This window comes from Sapajus apella, unplaced genomic scaffold (genome assembly GCF_009761245.1).
Source record: "Sapajus apella isolate SASKATOON/1434 unplaced genomic scaffold, GSC_monkey_1.0 scaffold160, whole genome shotgun sequence".
In the NCBI taxonomy this organism is placed as follows: Eukaryota; Metazoa; Chordata; class Mammalia; order Primates; family Cebidae; genus Sapajus; species Sapajus apella.
This window is the reverse complement of record NW_022437100.1, coordinates 315217-338504: the sequence shown is the minus strand read 5'-3', so window position 1 is coordinate 338504 and position 23288 is coordinate 315217. Positions and strand designations below refer to the sequence as shown.

Here is a 23288-nt window from a genome sequence, read left to right as displayed (position 1 = left end):
TGGTCACGCTCTTGGGGGCTGATTCCTCCCAATCACACTCTGGGGGGTGATTCCTCCCGGTCACAATCTAGGGGGCTGATTCCTCCCGGTCACGCTCTTGGGGGCTGATTCCTCCCAATCACACTTTGGGGGGCTGATTCCTCCTGGTCACACTCTGGGGGGCTGATTCCTCCTGGTCATGCCCTGGGGGGCTGATTCCTCCGGATCATACTCTGGGGGGCTGATTCTTACTCATGCACACTCTGGGGGGCTGATTCCTATCCATGCACACTCTGGGGGGCTGATTCCTTCCGATCGCACTTTGGGGGGCTGATTCCTCCTGGTCATGCTCTGGGGGGCTGATTCCTGCCCAACCACGATTGAGGCAGAATCCTCTCTCCTGGGGTGAGGGACGGTGCTGAGAAAAACCAGAGGCTCTGCAGGTGAGGAGGAGTCACCTGGAAACACTGAGAATCACATTTTGTTCATTCTTTTTTTTGGATTTGATAAGGCCCAGCATTCTTTTCATAACAACAACAACAATAATTAACAACAGCTTGGTATGTACTAAGAGCTCTCTGCATGTACTGTTCAAAGGGCTTTACACGTGGGTTAACTTAGTTAACCCTCACAAGAAACTGTGAAATAGGTAATGATATTATTCCAGTCCACACGGTAAAAAAACTGAGGCTCAAAGAGGTTAAACATATGTTCATAACATCAGGTTCACTCAAAAAAAAAAAAGAAGAAGAAGATGTTAAGCAATTTGCCCAAGGCTACACACCCAGGTAGTCTGATAGCACCGGTCCCGAGTCCCTATTAAAAATAATAGCTAACATTTATCAACCTCTATGAGCCTCCAGTTTCTTACCTGTAGAACAGGCTCATTAATAGAAGCTACCCAAGGGGTTGATGTGATGGGTAAATCAGGTGATATGTGAAGTATTGGGACAGAGAGGATTTTTTAAGTCTCCCATAACTACTGAGAGAGAGAACAGAAAGTATTCCGTTCAATCCCTGTCCTCGATGCAATTCTATTAGGAAAACGATACACAAGCTTGTGAAATTTGAAATAAGACAAGACAGCAATACAAGAGATGTCATGAGGTAGCCTGTGGTTAATTGCCAGCTGAGTGATCTTAGAGGTAAAAGCAGAGATGAAAGGAGGGAGAGGCAGCTCGGGCTGTGAGGATCAGGGAAGGCTCCTTAGAATCCCAGCTTCCAGGGGATAGAAGGAACCTCAGAATCCCAGTTACTGTGGAAATTCTGTCTTCAGCATCCCTGAGAGACAGCGGACCCCCTTCTGTTGGTACCCCTCCAGTGACAGGTAGCTCACTAGCTTCAGAGGCAGCTCTGAAAACACAACACTCACCCAGGTATCAACCTGACCTCTCCTTCCCTACATAGGACCCGGCTAGGACAAAGGTGCAAAGTTGGAGATGTTTATGGCACTCCTTAAAAGTTGCACCCTAGACATCTCACCACACATATACACAGACGTACACACACCACAGAAACATGCACAGACATATACACACCACAGAAACACACAGACATACACGCACCACAGAAACACACACAAACATACACGCACCACAGAAACACACACAGACATACACGCACCACAGAAACACACACAGACATACACGGACCACAGAAACACACACATACACACCACAGAAACACACATACACACACAGACACACACATACATACACACATACATACGTACACATATACACATAAACACACACACACACACAGATATACACCCACAGACACACACAGCCCAACTGTCTGGTTTCAGTCCCTAAACGACAATTCTGCCCTCTGCATCCTGTCCTCTCTCTGGTTGGCCCTCGCTTGCTCTTCTCTCAAACACCTCCCTGCCCTCCCCTTCATCTGCCAATTTTTACTTATCTTTCATGGCTCATCTGAGATGGTGCCTCTTCCAGGAAGCCTTCCTGATAAGCCACCAGTACCCAGTACCCAGACTATGCCATGCACTGTCCCTACTACCCAGCATCCTGTACTGGGCTGTAACAGTGTAGCCTAGCAATCACCTAGAACTCCCTGCCCAGGGTCAGAGCACAGCTCCTTCACTCCCACAAGCGATCAGTCTTTAGAGGCGTTCCTTTGCCCCCTGTCCCTCCATTTCCATATCTCGAACGTGCAGAGACTAATAGTGTCCACCTCAACAGGCTCGTGGCAAAGTGCTTAGCCCCATGCCAAGCTCATGGTAGCTTGTCCCGGTGACCAGCCAGCACCCTCGCTGTCCTTGTGGTTTCATTCTGGGTAGTTTGCATTAATTATTTATCCAGGGGCCTCTCGAGAGTTGGTTCCAGGGGACGGGGAATCCATCTGTATTGATCCCTTCTAGCTCAACACCAACACGTTATAGGCACTTGATAAAAATTCAAGGACGAGCTGAAGTACTGAATCAGAAGATGAACAACTCGTCCAAGAGCACATGGTTAATACACAGCAGAAAGAGAACTCAGACCCACGCTATCCTACAAGAGGCACGGGCACCACACCACAGGGCCTCTTAAGATGAATTTGGGGCTGTTGACACACGACAGTGTTTATTCATTATCCACCTACTCTGGGGACTCTGGGGTTGACAGAGTCATTTGAACAGTCCTGTTTCACAGAATCTAAGCACAGGCGGTTCCCATAGCTCCTTGGGCAGACTCTCTTGGCATAGCAGAGGGTAATCACCGGTCTCTCCCCTACTAGTCTGTGAGGTTCTTAAAAGTAGGGACTGTGTGATCTATCTGTGCTGCGACTACAGGGCCCAGCAAAACGTAATCACACCTACCTCTTATTGAGCTAGGTGACAGCCATTGTGCTAAGCCCCCTCAATGCAGTGTTTTATGCAATTCTCACAACCCTAAGAGAGGGGTTTAACTGACTCATTTAACAGTTGAGGAGCCGATGCTCAGAGGTTCAACGGTGTCACTGGAATGTGGACCTAGGTAGCCAGTCTCCAGACCCCATGAAGCTAACCACTAAACCTCACTGCCTCTCTCATACAGGCAGACTTGGGAGATACTGTGGATTCAGTTCTGGATCACTGCAATAAGCCAAATATCGTAACATAGTGGGTCACACAAAGTTTTTGGTTTCCCAGCACATATAAAAGTTATGTTGGGGCTCATGCCTATAATCCCAGCACTTTGGGAGGCCAAGGTGGGTAGATTGCTTAAGGCCAGGAGTTCAAAACCAGCCTGGCCAACATGGTGAAACCCTGTCTCTACTAAAAATACAAAAAGTAGCCGGGTGTGGTGGTGGGCACCTATAGTCCCAGCTACTCAAGAGGCTCAGGCAGCCCTCTTGAACCCGGGAGGCGGAGACTGCAGTGAACCAAGATTGTACCACTGCGCTCCAGCCTGGGCAACTGAGCAAGACTCCGTCTCAAAATAAAAAGTTATGTTGGACCAAGAGCAGTGGTTCACACCTATAATCCCAACATTTTGGGAGACTGAGACGAAGGATTGCTTAAGCCCAGGAGTTTGAGACCAGTCTGGGCAACATAGGGAGACTCCATCTCTACAAATAAAAAATTAGCCAGTCGTGGTAACATGTACTTGTAGTCCCAGCTGCTTGGGAGACTGAGGTGGGAGGATTGCTTAAGAACAGGAAGTCAAGTCTGCAGTGAGCTATGATTATGCCATTTCCCTCTAGCCTGGGTGACTGAGTGAGACTCTGTCTCAAAAATAAAATGTGTTATGTTTACACTATACTGTAGTCTATTAAGTGTGCAATTATGTCTAAGAAAACAATGTACATACATAATTTTAAAATATTTTATTGCTAAAAATGCTACTGATCATCTGAGCCTTCAGTGAGCCATCATCTTCTTGCTGATGGAGAGTCTTGCCTCGATGTTGATGGCTGCTGATGGATCAGAGTGGTGTTTGCTGAAGGTTGAGGTGGTTGTGACAATTTCTTAAATTAGAACAACAATGTAGTTTGCCACACCAATTGATTCTTCCTTTCACAAAGGATTTCTCTATAGCAAATGATACTGTTTGATATCTTTTTATCCACAGTTGAACTTCTTTCAAAGTTGGAGTCAGTCTTTTCAAATCCTGCTGCTGCTTTATCAACTAACTTTATATCATCTTCTAAATGCTTTGGTGTCATTTCAATGATGTTCACAGCATCTTCACCAGGAGTAGATTCCATTTCAAGAAACCACTTTCTTTGCTTATCCATAAAAAGCCACCTCTCATCCACTCAAGTTTTATCATGAGATTGCAGCAATTCACTCACATCTTCAGGCTCCACTTCTAATTCTAGCTGTTTTCCTATTTCCAGAACATCTGAATTACTTCCTCTTCTGAAATCTTGAACCCCTCAAAGTCATCCATTAGGGTTGGAACCAATTCTTCCAAATTCCTGTTAATGTTGATATTTGACCTCCTCCCATGAATCACAAATGTTCTTATTGGCATCTACAATGTTGAGTCCTTTCCGGAAGACTTTTTATTTACTTTGCCCAGATACATCAGAGAAATCACTGTCTCTGGCAGCTACAGCCTTCTGTAATGTATTTCTTAAATAATAAGACTTGCAAGTCAAAATTACTTCTTGATCCATGGGCTGCAAAATAGACGTTGTGTTAGCAGGCATGAAAACAACATTCATCTTGTACATCTCCATCAGAGTTCTTGGGAACCAGGTGCATGGTAAATGAGCAGTAATATTTGAAAATCTTTTTTCTGAGCAGCAGATCTTAATAGTGGGCTTAAAATATTCAGTAAACCATGCTGTAAATAGATATGCTGCATCTAGGCTTTTTTGTCTTTGTCTCATTTATAGAGCACAGGTAGAGTAGATTTAGCATATTTCTTAAGGGCTCTAAAATGTTTAGAATGGTAAATGAGCCTTGGCTTCAACTTAAAGTCACCAGCTGCATTAGCCCCTATCAAGAGAGTTATAGCCTGTCTTTTGAAGCTTTGAAGCCAACCATTGACCTCTCTTGCTATGAAAGTCCTAGATAGTCTCTTCTTCCAATAGAAGGCTGTTGCATCTACCTTGAAAATTTGTTGTTTAATGTGGCCACCTTCATCAATGTTCTCAACCAGATCTTCTGGATGATTTACTCCAGCTTCTCCATCAGCACTTGCCCCTTCACCTTGCACACTCGTGTTCCGGAGATACCTTCTTTCTTAAACCTCATGAACCAACCTCTGCTAGCTTCCAGTTTTTCTTCTTCTTCTTCACCTCTCTCAGCCTTCATACAATTGAACAGAGTTAGGGCCTTGCTCTGGATTAGGCTTTGGCTTAAGGGAATGTTGTGGCTGGTTTGACCTATCCAGACCACTCAAAGTTTCTCCGTATCAACAAATATATTTCACTTTCTTATCATTCATGCATTCATTAAACAGTAGTGCTTTTAATTTCCCTCAAGAACTTTTCCTTTGCATTCACAGCTTGGCTAACTGTTTGACATAAGAGGCCTAGCTTTCAGCTTGTCTGGGCTTATGATATGCCTTCCTCACTAAGCTTAATCATTTCCAGCTTTTGATTAAAGTGAAATATGTAGCTGGGCATGATGGCTCACGCCTATAATCCTAGCACTTTGGAAGGCTGAAGCGGGCAGATCATCATGTCAAGAGATCAAGACTACCCTGACCCACATGGTGAAACCCCATCTCTAAAAAAAAAAAAGAGAGAGAGAGAGAGATGTTCAACTCTTCCTTTCACTTGAACTCTTAGAGACCATTATAGGGTTATTAATTGCCCTAATTGCAGTATTGTCCTGTCTTAGAGAATAAGGAGGTCGGAAGAGAAGCAGAGAAACAGGGAAATGGCCAATCAGTGGAAGACTTAGAACATACATAGCATTTATCAATTAAGCATTTATCAATTAAGTTCACCATCTTATATGGTGCAATTCATGGCACTCCAAAATAATTACAATGGTAACATCCAAGATCACTGATCACCAATCACCATAACAGATATAATAATAATAAAAAAGTTTGAAGTATTGCAAGAATTATCAAAATGTGACATAGAGACACAAAGTCACAACTTGCTGTCGGAAAAATGGCACCAGGAGTGCTCAGTGCAAGATTGCCACAAACCTTCAATTTACAAACAGTGCAGTATCGGCAAAGCACAATAAAGAGAAGCGCACTAAAACGAGGTGTGCCTGTAGGAGGAATGGAACTGATGTAAACTCTATTCTGGGAACCCATTGATGCTTCACGGCCTATGAAAACACCCAAACCTACAGGTCAGCTTCATAGATCCCATTTTAGGTTAGCTTGTTACCTGTGTGGAGGCCCCTTGACCCCATCGGGAACAGTCTTTCAATCACATTGTAGTATGAATTGGGTCTGAAGTCTTCCTGGGTACTGTGGAAGCGGCCAGAGTGTGTACTGATTTCTGTCCTTTGGAGGCCTGCTCCAGTGGCAGCGCCGCACCTCCAGGAGCAGAGCTTTGAGGCAGTGATAACAGTTAAAAACCCAGATCCTTCCAAGCTCAGGTCTTGGTGAGATGAGGCCCATCTCAATTTACCAACCAGTTAGAGCAAAGCCAAGCTCAGGCCAGTCAGCCTTATATCCCCTCCTCAGGCATCCCCAGATCCCCCACCCCAGCCCAACCTCCAGTGTGTGGCCCTGACCACCATCCCCAGTGGCCTCTTCCACAGCCTGTACGCACCCACAGATTGTGGTTTACTTATAACCACTGGAATCTATTAGATCCTTCCTTGTCTGAGGTCAAAGACACCATCCAACACCCCATTCCTTGCCCACCTTTGTCCCATAATGACTTACACACTGGCACATGCTGATTCTCAACAATACCCCCTCCTAACCCTTTCCCTGATTCATGGCAACAGCTGGCCCTGAACAGTAGTAGAGCTTATCTTGGACAAAGACGTTGTGAACTGCATTGAGACACCTTTAATTTGTTTAATTATTGAATAGATGTTTAGTGAGCACCTAGTATATGCCAAGCATGAGGGCTCAACATATTGGCTTCTTAGAAATGTGGTTTTGGCCAGGCTCGGTGACTCACACCTGTAATTCCAGCACTTCGGGAGGCTGAGGCGAGCCGGTCACCCGAGGTCAGGAGTTGGAGACCATCCTGGCCAACATGGTGAACCATCTCTACTAAAAATACAAAAATTAGCCAGGCGTGATGGTGTGCACCCGTAATCACAGCTATTCATTCAGTAGGCTGAGACAAGAGAATCGCTTGAACCCAGGAGGTGAAGGTTGCAGTAAGTCGAGATCGCACCACTGCACTCCTGCCTGGGTGACAGAGCAAGACTCTCTCTCAAAAAAAAAAGAAAAGAAAAAGAAAAATATTTTTTTTAGAATGTGTTTAATAATAAATACACATAAAAGACTATTTTAACAATCAACAAAATGAAAGGCCAATGTACAGATTGGGAAACATTATTTGCAAACCTTGTATTAGATAAAGGTTAACATCCAAGATTTTTTTAATATATTCTTGTTCCAACTGAAGTCTCAATATCCAAGATTTATAAAGAACACATACAACTCAATAGCAAGAAAATGTTTAACACAATTTAAAAATGAGCAAAGGACTTTAATAGGCATTTCTCCAAAGATGACATTAAAATAGCCAATAGGTAAATGGAAAAGTGTTGAACATCATTATCAGAGAAATGCCAATCAAAATGACTGTGAGATACCACTTCACACCCATTAGGATAGCTATTATCAAAAGACATGAGATAACAGTGTTGCTGAGGGTGTGGAGAAAAGGGAATCCTTGCACATTGTTAAGTGGGAATGTAGGTTGATGCCACCATTATGGAAAATAGTATGGAGTTTCCTCAAAAAAATTAAAAATAGAACTCCCATATGACCCAGCAAGATGTCTTCTGGTACACACCAAAAAGAAATGAAATCACCACCTTGTAATGATATCTACACTCCCCAGGCGCACTGGCTCGCGCCTGTAATCCCAGCCCTTTGGGAGGCTTAGCTGTGTGAATCACGAGGTCAGGAGTTTGAGACCGGCCTAGCCAATAGAAAACCCGTCTCTACTAAAAATACAAAAATTAACTGGGTATGGTGGTAGGCACCTGTACTACTTAGGAGGCTGAGGCACAAGAATCGCTTGAACCTGGGAGGCAGAGATTGCAGGGAACCAAGATCATGCACTCCAGCCTGGGCAACATAGGGAGACTCTGCCCTTGAAAAAAAAAAGAAAAAGATATCTACACTTTCATGTTCATGGCAGCAATACAATCGCCAAAATATGGAAACAATCTAGATGTCCATCAATGGATGAATGAATAAACCGTGCTGTTTAGATACAATGATATATTATTTATGATTCAGCCTTTAAAAAGGAAGAGATCCATTATTTGTCACAACATGCATGAACCTGGAGGACAGTATGCTAAGCGAAATAAGCCAGACACAGGAAGGAAACTATTGTATGACCCCACTTATATGTGGAATCTTTAAAAAAAAAAAAAAGGTCAAATATGTAGAGATAGAGAATAAAACGGTGGTTACCAAGATCTGGGGTGAGAGGGAAGAAATGGAGAAATATGGGTCAAAGGATTCAAAGTAGCAAATATAAAGGGTGAACAAGCCCAGAGCTCTGATGTGCGACATGGAGACTATCGTTAATAACGGTGTATTATATTCAGGATTTTTGCTAAATGAGGAGATCATAGCCACTCCTGCCACACAGGGAAAAATGGGTACTGTGTGAGATGATGCATGTGTTTATTTTTTTCCATTGTAGCAACCATTTTACTGTATATATGTAATCATACGGCATCATGTTGTATCACTTAAACAATACATAAGAAAATGTACTGAAAGAAATTTTTAAGCCAGGAGCGGTGGTTCACACCTGTAACCCCAGGGCTTTGGGAGGCCAAAGCGGGCAGATCACCTGAGGTCGGGAGTTCCAGGCCAGCCTGGCCAACATGGTAAAACCCCATCTCTATCAAAAATATAAAAATTAGCCAGGCATGGTGGTACATGTCTGTAATCCTAACTACTCAGGAGGCTGAGGCAGGAGAATCGCTTGTACCTGGGAGGCAGAAGTTGCAGTGAGCTGAGATCTCACCACTGCACTCCAGCCTGGGCAACAGAGCAAGACTCCATATATTAAAAAAAAATTAAAAACCAAGCTTTTCCAAAGACTATTTTAACTTGGACGGATTATGTTCCTTAGGATTATGGTTGGCTATGAAGGTTTGTGCATTTTGTTTGGTTGGTTGGCTTTTTTTTACCTAAAATTAAAAAGGTAGGACAGGTGTGGTAGCATGCACCTGTAGTCCCAGCTGCTTGGGAGGCTGAGGCAGGAGGATCCTTTAAGCCCATGAGTTCGAGGTTACAGTGAGCTGTGGTCATGCCACTACACTTCGATCTGGATGACAAAGCGAGACGCTGTCTCTAAAAAAATTAAAAATAAGACAATAAAGATAGATGACAGTTTCTTTCTTTCTCATCGCATAGCTCTGAAGATAAGTTCTCCAACACTGGTGTAACACTACATGGTAGTGTGGTTCAGACACCCTTTATCCTATTCTACCATCATGTAGCACTTCACTCTCAAGATTGTCTCATTGACCAAGATGGTGCTTGGGGCTCCTTAGTTCATGTGCCAAGAGAATGGGACTGAGAATGGCACATCTCATGCCCTGCAGGCTATTCCTCCCAAGTTGTTTCCACTTACATCCCATTGGTTAGAACTTTGTCACATGGCCACCTTTAGCTGCAAGGGAGGCTGGGAACTAAAGTCTACATTCTGGAAAGCCATATGTTCAGGCAAAACTTGAAAAGAGCAAGGTATATTTGGAAACAGCCAGGAGTCTCTGTCACAGCAGGGAATAAAGAATAACAATAGAATGAGGAGTGCCTATGCTGTCACTACCAAGTGAAAAAATAGACCATTCCTGGTACATTGAAGCAGCTGGGTGCCCTACCCTATCTCAGGCAAACATTCTTTTTGTTTGTTTGTTTCTTTGAGACAGGGTCTTGCTCTGTCATGCAGTAGCACTATCATGGGTCACTGCAGCCTCAACCTCCCAGGCTTACCCTGACTCAGCATCCTGAGTAGCTGGGTAGCAGAGGTCCTCCTGCCTCAGCATCCCGAGTAGCTGGGACTCCAGGTGTGCACCACCATGCTTGGCTGATTTTTTAGTTTTGTAGAGACAGGGTTTCACCTGGCTGGGTTGGAACTCCTCAGCTCAGGCTATCCTCCCACCTCCACCTCTGAAAAGTGCAGAGATTACAGGTGTGAGCCACTATACCCAGCTGCAAACACTCTTAAATGATGTTTATCATTTCCTTGCTTGACTTCACAGTTCTGCCACATACACATGTATTTCTAGATAATCTACAGTTTAGTTGTACATGTTTTTAACATTGTCAAAATGGAATTATAACATATGCATTTTTCTGCAGCTTGATTTTTCTTTGTCCAGTGTTATGTTTGTGGAATTCATCTGGGTTGACTTGTGTAGCTGTATCATTCACTTTCACGGCTATATATGACATTACATCAATATACTACAAGGTGCTATCATTTTTCCCATAATAGAAATGTGGGCTATTCTGTTTTTTGTTGTTAGAAGCAGTGCTGTTATGAACATTCTCATACAGCTCCATGTGCATGTATGCAAGTGTTTCTTCCACACACATTTCTAAGCAGAATTGCTGAGTTGTGGACTATACATATATTTTGACGTAGTCAAATAGATTAGGAGGGGGCCAGGGTCTCACTCTGTCACCTAGGCTGGAGCACAGTGGCATGATATTGGATCAATGTAACCTCCACCTACTGGGTTCAAGCAATTATCCCACCTCAGTCTCTCGAGTAGCTGGGATTACAGGTGCTCACCACCACACCCTGCCAATTTCTGTATTTTTGGTAGAGATGGGGTTTCGCCATGTTGGCCAGACTCCTGACCTCAAACTCCCGACCTTAAGTGATCCACCCACCTCGGCCTTCCAAAATGCTGGGACTACAGGCATGAGCCACCACGCCCGGCCAGGTATAGTCAAATAGAGTCTTGCTCTTGTTACCCAGGCTGAAGTGCAATGGCACAATCTTGGATCACTGCAACCTCCACCTCTTGGGTTCAAGCAATTCTTCTGCCTCAGCCTCCCGAGTAGCCAGGATTACAGGTGCGCACCACCACACCTGGCTAATTTTTGTATTTTTGGTAGAGACGGGGTCTTACCATGTTGGCCTGGCTGGTCTTGAACTCCTGACCTCAAGTGATCCGCCCACCTTGGCCTCCCAAAGTGCTGGGATTACAGGTGTGAGCTATGGTGCCCAGCCAGGTATAGTCAAATAGGTTTTTAGTAGGAGAGTGCAAAAGATCCTGGTGCCCCAGGGATTCTAATATTTGGGATGACGTTCAACTGCTTAGGTGAATGGAAATGTGGAGTACACTCCCTGGCCACACACACAGTAACTCATTCACTTATTTATTTGTTCAATAAACTTTTGTCAGGCAGCCATTACCATTAATTAAAAGGCACACCATCAATGCAATAATGATTTTTCAGAAGAAAAGAGATACACAGCAGTGAAGTGAGCTCATGAATTATAAGACACATCTCAATTTCAGAAACACTGAAATTTGCATGTGAGCATCTTAGAATTAAGGAAAGTATGATATATTCAGGGAATCCTCTAGAAGAAATTCTGCCCTTGAGGGGCAGAATAGCTGCTTACAGACCTGCAGCTACGTATTCACAAACAACAATACACACACAGAATATGACCAAAGCAGCTGAAAGGTGCTTGACAGCCTTGCTACCCAACCCAAAGTGTGGTCCCCCAGAGACCCGGCAGCGTGGGCACTGCCTGCAAGCTCATGAGAAATCCAGAGTCTCAGGCCACTGAGAGTCACCAAATCTGAACCTGGCTTAAGGTGATCCCCAGGGACTTCCCATGCCCGTTAAAATGTTGAAAAGCACTGCATACGAGCATACGAGAGGAAAGAGTCTCCTCAGCTGATGGCAACCAAGAAAGGCCTCTTGAAAGAGGTGTCATTTGAAGGAGAAGAAACAGAAGAAGGACCTACATTTGTTGAGTGTTCGTGCTGGGTTAGGAACTGCACTGGGACCCTTCACTTCTGTTATTTCATTGAGCCTTAAGAGTTAATCCCCATACCTCCTCGGCAAGGATTACTATTCCCTTCTTACAGCAAAGCAAACTGAGGCACAGAGAGGTCACATAATTTGCTCAAATCCACACAGCTACTAGGTAACAGACCCAAGCTTAGAAGCCAATCATTCCAACTCTGGAGCCCAATGTCTTCCCCCAAATCACATGTAAAGAATTAAAGAAGGTGCCAGCACAGTGGCTTATGCCTATAATCCCAGCATTTTGGGAGGCCAAGGTGGGTGGCCAAGAGGCAGAGGTTGCAGTGAGCCGAGATCGCGCCACTGCACTCCAGCCTGGCACCTGGTGAGAGTAAGACTCTGTCTCAGAAAAAAAAAAAAAAAAGGAACTCTGAGTGGCGAGGCGGGCAGATCACTTGAGCCCAGGAGTTCAAGACCAGCCTGAGCAACACTGCAAGACCCCATCTCTACAAAAAAATTAGCTGGGCATGGCGTGGGCACAGGCCTGTAGTACCAGCTACCTGGGAGGCTGAGGTGGGAGGATCACTTGAGCCCAGAAGATCAAGGCTGCAGCAAGCCATGATCATGATCATGCCACTACACTCCAGCCTGGGCAACAGAGTAAGACCCTGTCTCAAAAAAAAAAAAGGAAAGAAAGAAGAACTAAAGAGGTACTGTAGTTATGGAGACAAGAGCCAGGACAGGATGCGCCTGGAGGCTGGGTGAGCAATTGCTCTTGTTGTGGTCAGCTCCTGAGTGCTGGGGACTTCAGTGAAATGGGAGCTCAGATCGAACCGAAGGAGCAAATTCATGGCAGGCAGTTAGGCAGGACAGACCACTTATTTCATCTCACCCTGCCCAGTGCCTAGCACACAACAGGCATTTGAAGCTACCCAGAGACTGCCCTCTCCCTTCTTGACCCCCTAGCCTTTCCTCTCCTCCCTCCTTCCCCTGCAAATAAAAGAAAGGAAAAGAAACTGTACGCTGAAAGAGTGAATGAACGAACAAGAGAACGATCAAACTCATAGGATGCCACGTGTTCTGTTGTTGCAAACCATCCAACCCAAGCTGGTGGCCGCGCTGTGCCCTGGGGGCTGGGATTCTAGCCAGAAATAAGCCAGGCAGGGCCCACCCTCCCTGAGGTCTCCCGAATCCCTGCCGTCAGGGAGGGCCTTGCCAGGAAATCAAAAATCCAGGAGCAGAAAAGGTTTAAAACACAGAGAAAGCAGCAATCACCAAACCCTTCATTTGCTTCACTTAAAAAATTACTCAGCCAGCCTCCTCCCCATGCCTCAGCTCGCTCCACCGTGTCCCCTCCTGGCTCCAGAGCTGCTCTTTCAGCTTCTCATGAATATGTGGGAAATAAAACAGAGTCTGTTCAGCCCCTAATGACCAGGTTTATGAGAAGCTTATTGTATCTAAAGAAACAAGACAGCAGTTGGTGCAAGATATTAATGTGATTTTTACAAAGCTGATGAAACCTCCTCTTAAACGACTTAATACTGGCAAGCTGCAATTCCCAGCCTGAAATGGGAAACCGGAGGCAGAGCTTTGCCAGCCGATGGCGCAGCCCTTGGCCTTTCTGCCTCGGCGGGGCCCGAACTCACTCAGCTTGGCAGTTGGTAGGCACTGCCACTCTTCTGGGATAGGGTTCCATGGAGTCATGGCTGTTGAGCCCCTTAGCTGAATAACCTTTATAGTCCATGGTGGGAGTGAGTGTGCATATGTGTGTGTCTAAATATAACCCTTTATGGTTCATGCTCTCCCCTGCATCCCCTTTCCTCTGGAAGCTCAAAGCCAATGCCTGAGGGGGCAGCGGGCAGTGAGACCCCTGCCCTCCGCTCCAGCCATCGCCCACCCTTACCCTCACCCTCACCCACCCAGCCTTCTGATGGGACCAGTCCTTTTGCAAATCTCCAGTCCCACCAATTTGTCACATCTTTGTACCAGCTGACCCTCACACAGGATCACCCTTCATCCAGTGGCGTGCTGCTAAATGTTTAAGAACCAACTCTCTGGGTGGGAGGTGGGGACCTTGGTTTGTAGCATTTGCTGTTCCTATGGTGTGAATACTCCTACCATGGCTGATTTCGAACTGCTAACGAGAGCTAGGAAGACACTGGTGATGAGCTCCCTTGGGCAGGGCGAGCCAGCCCACACGCTTCTGGCTTCAGGCCTTCTCTCAAGTCCTGTTACTCTCAACTCTGCTTTGGGAAACCTTCTCCCACTCCCTGGGACAGTTTGTTCCCTCCTGCGTCCCTCACTTCCCTGACTGCTCTTGCTAGAAAGCCCTCCTCACCCCTCCACCACTTCCTCATGCCTACACACACACACACACACACACACGCACACACACGCACACACACACACGCACATAGAAACACACACCCATGCACAGACACAGACACACACACAGCCATGTACACACACACATGCACACACACTCATGCAGACATATACACACACCCATGTACACACAGACACACACACATGCACATGCAAACACACACCCATGCAGACACACACACCCATGTACACAGACACACAAACACACATGCACCTGCATACAAACACCCATGCAGACAGACACACACTCATCTACACACAGATACACAAACACACGTGCACACGCACACATACATCCATGCACACACACACAGGCACACACACACACACAGAAAAAAATACACACATATGCACACACTCAGACCCCTCCCTGCTTCACCGAGCTGACCCCTCCACTTTGTGTCAGCTCAGCCATCTGCTCCTTCGCAGGAGGCCTGTGTCACCCACACATTCCCACGCCTGGGCACGCCTTGTGTGCCCCAGACACGCTCCGATCTCCTCTGTCATCACACATATTCTCTACACCACAGCGTGTGTTTTCTGTGTGCCACCACAGACTGCAAGTTCCTTGAGGATGGAAAGTGTATTTTCCCCCTCTATGTTCTCAGCAGGTTGTACAGAGCATGGCATACAGTTGGTGCTACATAAATGATAGCTGAACCATTGTGCTGCCATAAAGCCTCATATCTCCTTCTAATATAGTATGTGAAATATTGCACTCTAGTAAATTCTGTACTGTCTGTCTTTTCCCCCTAGAATGTGAGCCTGGAAGGCAGAGACTAGATCTCCCTCTACTGTCCCAGTGCCAGGCACTAGGCCATTAGTCTCTACCATAGGGAGAGAGGCTGCCTAGGAATGAAGCCAGTTGGGAGGAAAGTCAGAGATGGAGAGAGGCACCAGATTTTGGAGCACCTGGATCCATCTGTGCCCGAAGCCATCACAATCCTTGTGCTGGATTACCACCAACCAGAAGGAAATACAATGGAACCCTAGGCTGACCTTGGGGAAACGAGATTACACCACTCTCTACTCACTGGAATGATGCCTGTTGATGTAGATGTCCCACAAAGTTCAAATTCCATCAATAATGCTTGAGTGCTGCTAGTACCCCTCCCCTCTCACACCCCAGACTGAACCCAGGCCCCACTGAATTCCAAGTGCTCCTGGAGGCCCTGTGCTCCTCCAGCTGACCCTCACAGCACCATCGGCACCGGAGGCACTGGGACCAATCTCACAGTGACCTGTATCCCAGTTTACCCCATCACTCCTCTCTACTCATCACTTGTCCCTCAGTTATGTGTGTCCCTGATCTGGCCGATCTCCAACTCCCCGCCCTCCTAAATCCTTGCCATGGTGCCTTCTGGAATTTAGGTCCCAGTGTCAGCAGAATGCCCCCAGTCTGTCCTTGCTCTGATGGAAACCTGGCTTTCCCCAAAGGACAGCACCGCCCTTGCAAACTATGTTGAGAGTGTTTTATTGCCCACACCCCAGGCCTCCCTGGGCCTCATCGACATTTCCGGTCCATTTCCCAGCCTCCTCCCTAAACTCCCTACCTCTGTGAAACACATCCCAGCCTACCTGTCCAACTCCCTCGTGCCAGCCGCCATTCTCCTTGGGGAGCTGAGCACTGGCTCTCTGCCTCTGCCTCCAGTGCTGCTCCTGTTGTCATCCTTGGAGATTCCACAGCCAGGCAAGCAGCCCCTCCAGTCCCTGGCCTTGACCCCTTCACTCCCATCTGAGTGTGCTGCTGCCTCATTGGTTGCTAAATATTGGAATACTGTCGTACTGATCAGTCCTACTATGTCTGGGGAAGCTGACGAGGGCAGGGGTTGGGCGAGGCAGAGAGAAGAGATGGGCTGGGATCAAGGCTCCATCTCCTCTCCTCGCCCCCCAAGGCTGTGTTGAGGACTTAGCTCTGTTCTCAGGTTCTCAAGCTCCAAGGCCCACCCCAAGGGTGGGGGCAAGAGAGGCAGAGCATCCCTGCTGGCCCTGACTGGTGGGACCAGGCCAGGCTGGGCGCACATCGCTGCTCTGCCGATGAGAGCGTCTGCACCCCACACCGCCTCCCACTACCTTCCTATGCCTGGCCCTGGCCTCCTGGGGCTGCTGAGCACAGAGAGGTCCTCCAGTCAAACAACAGAGGACACGTTAGGAGAAGGTTCTGCACTTGCTGAGATGGAACGACCCTTACTCTAACAGGAAAGTTTGGGGAGCATCTGGTATGGTTCCCTGTGTCAAAGCGTAGTCCAGTCAGGCCATCATTTAGCTCATAACAGCCTCATCATCAAAAGATCACACCATTAATTTCTAAAAACCAATCAGTGATTTGGGGCTTATTAGAATCATCTGATGAATCATTTGCACTTCAAATTTTAACCGGGTAGGCAGTTTCTTAATATATACTTGATGTATATAGAAAATAAGAGTGAACGTTTTACTTTTGCCTTATATATTAATTTGTATGACCTTTCCAGTTACTGCATACTTGAATATCACCCCATCTCCACCTGCCCTGAGCCGCCCTCATTGGTGGTCTTATCCTTGACCTTGGCATCTCCAATATCCACATGCCCTCCACTTTGACACCCTACTCTCTGGCCACCACGTGCCACCCTTGCAGCTCACTCCCATGCACCCCCATTTCAATAATGCTTTGACCCCACCCCCACCACAGGCACCAATGCACTGACTGCCCTCCCTGACCCACCCCCAGTCCCGCCTTGGCACTGCCTCACTTGCCCTTCCGGTCCTCATTTCCCTGTTTACCCAGCTTAGAGTCCATGATCCATCCTCAAAATCTCTCCCTTTCCACCCTCTCCCTCTTGTACTCACCTCACGAACCTCCTCCCGGTTAGAGGCAACTTTCCAACTAACTGCACCCACGCCCTGAATGTGGCCGCAGAAAACCACAGAATCTCAGAAGTGACCCTCAAGCCACCAACACACACACTTCACAGCCTGGTCCACTCCTTCGCACGCGTGCTTCCCTTCCTCTGTCCTCCAATCCCCAACCCTTCCTCCCTGTCCTCACTCTCAGTTGATGATCCTGCTTCCCATTTCGTTGGGAAAATAGCAGCAACCAGAAGAGAGGTGTTACACCCTCCCACCATGTCTGCCCGTCCCCAACACCGCACCCACGAGCTCTGCCGCCCCTCCTGGCGCAGCACCGCCCACCCCTGCACTGCGTCCTGGACCTCATCCATTGCACAGGGCGCCTGTATTACTCCCCCATCTCTGCAGGTCATCCCTTCTGTCCTCCCTTCTTTTACTTGTTTATTTTATTTTGGAGACAGAGTCTCACTCTGTCACCCAGACTGGAGTGCGGCGGTGCAATCCTAGCTCACTGCAGCCTCAAACACCTGGTTTCAAGAGATCCTCTTTCCTCAGCCTCCTAAGTAGCTGTGAGCACAGGCACATACCACCACCCCTAGCTAATTTGTCTTTCATTTTTTGTAGATATAGGGTCTTGCTTATTGCCCAGGGTGGTCTTGAACTCCTGAGTTCAAGGGATCCTCCCACTTCAGCTTCCCAAAGCTCAAGGCTGAGCCACTGCTCCCAGCCCCTTCCTTCTTTCCTCTCTACTAGAACATTCTCGCTAGTATCATACAGGCCTTAATATCTCCCCCAACAGACAGTGGCCAGAACTAGCCAGCTAGTGGTGGACACCCCAGCAGCACAGTGCAGGGAGACAGAGGGAAGTTAGGAGAAAGGGGCAACAAAGGATGTGGTGGGAGATCAGGCAGCAGGACCAGCATGTGCCAAGGTCCTGAGGTAGGAGGGAGTGAGGCAGGAAAGAAGGCCAAGGTGCAACAGGGAGGAGGAGGCGGGTGGGAGGTGAGGCCAGAGCTGGAGGTTAGGGGTCAGGCTTTGTTAGAGATGTTGAGCTTTTCCCTGAGAGCACTGGGGAGCTGGAGTGTTTCCGAGCCGGAGGTGGCATGATCAGATTTGCATGTTCAAAGGATCACTGTCATAACTCTGTAGGGAAGGAGAAGAGTGGGTGCAAACTGATGAGTGGGGAGGCCACATGGCAGCCATCCAGGGAGCAGGGATGGTGGCCTGGTGGTGGGCGGTGCTGTCTCAGAGACATCAGGCGAGTTTGAGACACTAAGAAGCTAACACAGACAGGACTCCCTGATGGAAGAAGCCTGCAGGGAGGAGAAAGAAATAGATGTTGGCGCTGACGACTAGGCTCAGGCTTGCACAAGGGAGCCCTGGAGAGGCATTCGCCGAGCTAGCTGGGGCCTCTAGAGCACCAGGCTGGAGGGAAAGATCAGGAGTTCATGTTGAGTGCCTTTAAAACATCTGGCCAGGCACAGTGGCTCACGTCTGTAATCCCAGCACTTTCGGAGGCCTAGGCAGGTGAATCATGATGTCAGGAGTTTGAGATCAGCTTGGTCAACATGGTAAAACCCCGCCTCTACTAAAAATACAAAAATAAATAAATAGCTGGGCACGGTGGTGGGCGCCTGTAATCCCAGCTACTCGGGAGGCTGAGGCAGGAGAATCGCTGGAACCCGGGAGGCAGAGGTTACAGTGAGCCAAGATGGCGCCACTGTACTCCAGTCCTGGTGACAGAGTGAGACTCCATATGAAAAAGAAAAAAGAAAAGAAAACATCCACCGGGAGACGTCAAATAGGCAGTTGGATGCCCAAGTCTAGGCCTCAAGGAGAGGCCTGAGCTGCTGATTATCTGACACAGCCTCTGCTCTGCTAGCATCTCCTGAGCCCTCCTTCTGTGCCAGGCACTATGCTGGGAGCCAACAGTCCAACGATGAGTGAGGCCCAGGCTTGGACCCGAGGAGCAGTCTCCCGTAGAATGTGAGTTACTGTTCCTGTGGGGAACAGGAGTGGGTGTGGCCCACCAGAATGCAGCTGGGGCCCTTCTGGGTTGAACTCTGTCCCCAATTTGTGGGACGCCTCGAGGCATGTCAGTACTGCTCTCTGAGCCTCACTCCTGCACAGATTCCTTGTAAAGATGCCTGGCACTGGGTTGCTGAAACATTTGTCAGATTGAATGGAAAAAAAAAAAAAAAATGAAACTGCTTCACAAAGTGCTTTTCAAATACACTGATTTGTAATTTTAACAATAGGGAGAATGTGTTATCCTCTTAGCAGCTGGTATGAAGACGTTTCTCACAGAGAAGCGTGTGTGGTTGGATTAGGGGAACAAAGTACTAGGGAGAGGACAAGGCTTCCTTTGAACACCCCAAGATGCAGGAGGGCAGAGGGGCCATGACACAATGGGGGTGGGGAGAGCAAGAAGCAGAAAACCCAAAACACTCAGAGAAGACACCTGCCCATGGAACCATTTTGAGTGGCCCTACCAAGCTTCAGTGGAGTGACCAGAAGTCCCAATATGCTCTGGGGAATTGTTTTTCTTGTAGAACTCAAGAAAGTTGTTGAATTTGGTACAGGGATAGCTCATGTGTGTAAGGTAGTTACAGGGCTTCCTCTTCTCCATTACATGTTTCTATTTCTGTGCAGTAAAGTATCCCTGTATGCTATATACCTGTATACCATATTCCTGTACACTATATACCTGTATACTGTGAGGCTGGTGCAAAAGTAATTACAGCTTCACTATTACTTTTGCTGGCAAAAACCACAATTGCTTTTGCACAAACCTAATATATAGGTCTATATTATATACATAGGTCCGGGCCAGGCACAGTGGCTCATGCCTATAAACCCAGCACTTTGGGAGGCTGAGGTGGGTGGATCATTTGAGGTCAGGAGTTTGAGACCAGCCTGGCCAACATGGTGAAACCTCACCTCTACTAAAATACAAAAAGGTGTGGTGGCGTGCGCCTGTAATCCCAGCTACTCAGGGAGCTGAAGCAGGAGAATCACTGGAACTCGGGGGGCAGAGTTTGCAGTGAGCCAAGATCACACCACTGCTCTCCAGCCTGGGTGACAGAGCAAGACTCTGTTTCAGAAAAAAAAGAATAGGGGGCTATACAGTAAAGTTCCTAAGTAATATCTATAGTACATACTAGAATCTGCTCCTGTTATAAGACATAGTCTCAGGACTGTATAAGAAAATACATTGCCAGCATGTATTGAGGGGTGTATTAATTAGGTCACACCAGCTACTATGTCAGTGGCTAGACATAGTCAAATTTCACTTCTCTCTCTCATCAATGCCCCCAAGGACTTCCTAAATGTGTCAGGCACTGTTCTGACTAGTCAACATGCAACAACCCAGTTAACCTCCACGACAATCTGCCAGGGAAGAATTCTTGTTATCGCCACTCTCAGGTGAAGACACTGAGTGAGGCACAGCTGGACCCAGGCAGTCTGGCTGTGCAACCTGCATCTTACCCACTGGGCATACGACCCAGCAGGCACCCAGTTCTTCTTCCACTCAGAGAAGGTTCAAGGACATCTGCTGTGCCTGTGCTGGTGCTGGGGATAAGATGGTGAATGAAACAAAGTCTCTGCTGTCAGGAAGCCGATGCTCTGGCGATTGTAGGGTCTATTCTACACGTCGGTGTTTAGAAAGGCTGCAGTTAACAGTTCACTCATTCAGCAGTGAACGTTGGGGAGTACCTGCCTGTGATACTGTGCTGGGATTTGCCCTGGGTCAGTTCTCACCTTCCCAGCAGGCACTGAGGAAATGTTGAGAGTCAAAAGACCCTAGTTTGGCCAGGCATGGTGGCTCACACCTATAATCCCAACATTTTGGGAGGCCGAGGCAGGCGGATCACCTGAAGTCAGGAGCTCGAGACCAGCCTGGCCAATTTGGTGAAACCTCATCTATACTAAACATATAAATATTAGCTGGGCATGGTGGCGCATGCCTGTAATCCCAGCTACTCGGGAGGCTGAGACAAGAGAATTGCTTGAACCTGGGAGGCGGAGGTTGCAGTGAGCCGAGATCATGCCACTGCACTCCAGCCTGGGTGACAGAGCAAGACTCCATCTCAAAAAAGAAAAAGAAAAAAAAAAAAAGACCCTAGTTTGAGCCCTGATTCCATCATTTCCTAGCCACAAGTACTTACTCAGATAGTTTACCATCTCTGAGCCTCAGTTTCCTCATCTGTACAATTGAGAATGAGCATACCCCTCTCACAGGCCTGTGGTAGAACCAAAATGAGTTGTAGTTCAAGAACTTGGCCAACGGTCCAGCGCCCAGGGGGCTCAACCTCCTCCCCATCCCCATGTTTATTTCAGAGCCGTTGGCGTCTGCGTTTGGTGAATTCCATGCAATTGCAGCTGGGAAAATGTTTTGCAGGCTCTTCTAAAGGGCTGTGGCAGTGTCTGGCAGCATCAGTGTGGGGTGCGTCCTCTTTAAAAAGCGATCTGCTGCTTTCTCACATGTCAAATGCAGGGTGACTCTCAGTCAAGCTGGGGCACAGAGACAGGCTGAGGAGCATTCATCGGCCTCCTCCGTGGCAGTCCCCAGCCCGGAATCAAACCTCCACCACTGTCAAGCCTCCGCTAATCCTCAGAAGCCTCGGTGCAGGGATAGAAGGCAGCGTTTTGAAGTTGTCAGCTTTAGATCCTCTCCGCAGTACTGCGGGTGTGTGTGTTGTGATTCACCAGGCAGATGTCCAAACAGACAAAGCGAAACCTTCCTTCAGGGGTGAGGGAGAGGGCTGAGTGAGTTTCCAAAGAGCGAGAAGTCAGGAAGAGGCAGGTGGGCCCTAAGCGCCCCCAAAACTGTGATGTTTCATGCGCTCCTTCTCCCCTTGTTTTGCAGGGAATTTCAAAGGTCTGTGCAAGCAAATCGATCACTTCCCAGAGGATGCAGATTACGAAGCTGACACAGCAGAATATTTCCTCCGTGAGTGCACGCTACTTTTTTAATCTCCCTCCTGGTGGTGGTCCCTACCCTTCCAACCTTCACAGAGTCAAGGACAGGCCTATCTAGAGGCCTTCATCACAGCAGAGGGCAGGAAAAAGCTGAGCCTCTCTCCTTTCCAGCGTGCCGAACTTCATGCACGCTGTTCCCTCCACCTGCAATGCCCTTCCCTCCCCGTCTTTGGCAAACTCCTCCTACTCAGTCGGCCTCCAGATCTCAGCTAAAACATCACCTTCTCCAGGAAGTCCTTCCTGCCTTCTGCCTGAGTTCCTAGAGGACAGGACTTTATCATGCTGGTGGGGTCCTTGGCTATTTGAGTAACCATCTCCCAATTCTGCTAGGGTGTGGACTCTCCCTATAGTTCACCATTATATTCCCAGCCCAGTGCTTGGCATGTAATAAGGGCTCAGTGAATATTTCTTGAATAATTGGATGAAGTAACCCACCAGGCAGTGCCAGATTGAACCTTTTAATGAAAAAAAAAATGAGATTTTTGTCTTCCCCCGCAAGTCAAGTAAGTCAAAGTTATATCCTGATGTAACAGCTGCAATCTTAAATCCACCTGAGAGATATTATCAAGAGAAAGCATTCTGAGGCCCCAAGGAAATGTCTCAAGTATCAGCAGAAACTAACAAGGCTACCTGTTCCCTGAGAAAGGGATTTCCCAGAGAGGACCTGAGAGTCCTTGACGCCTGGGACAGCAAAGCTGAAGGGTCTCAGGCCGTGTCTTTGGAAGGAGGTTTGCTCTCCTCCCAGGAGCATCCCTGCCTCTGCTCCAGGCCCTCCCCAACAGCACCGGGGTTGCCATTACCCTCGGATCACTTTTATGAAACAAGTAGGAGGCATTTTATTATATAGATTGCCCCTGTCTCTTTCAATAATTACTTCTCACATCAAGCCCAGCTCTCAGGTCAGCCTGGAATCTGGTTTCATTGAAAAGCCCATGGAATGTGAAGTCAGCCAGACAGCTAGGAAAAGAGAGGGAGGGAACACAGCAATTTATAGATTCCTTTTTTAAAAGGAAAAAATATCATACCCTGCTCATCATTTCCCTGTATGAA

At 47.4% G+C, this 23288-nt stretch overlaps 1 protein-coding gene across 3 annotated transcripts in view; it reads left to right on the top strand.

Annotated features, from left to right (window-relative positions):
• CACNG2 (calcium voltage-gated channel auxiliary subunit gamma 2) overlaps positions 1–23288 on the top strand; it is a 135549-nt gene that overhangs the window by 92666 nt on the left and 19595 nt on the right. For all 3 annotated transcript variants that reach the window (XM_032266735.1, XM_032266734.1, XM_032266732.1), the window contains one exon: positions 22126–22209. In XM_032266735.1, the coding sequence (XP_032122626.1) occupies positions 22126–22209 (84 nt within the window). The remainder of the gene's footprint in view (positions 1–22125; positions 22210–23288) is intronic.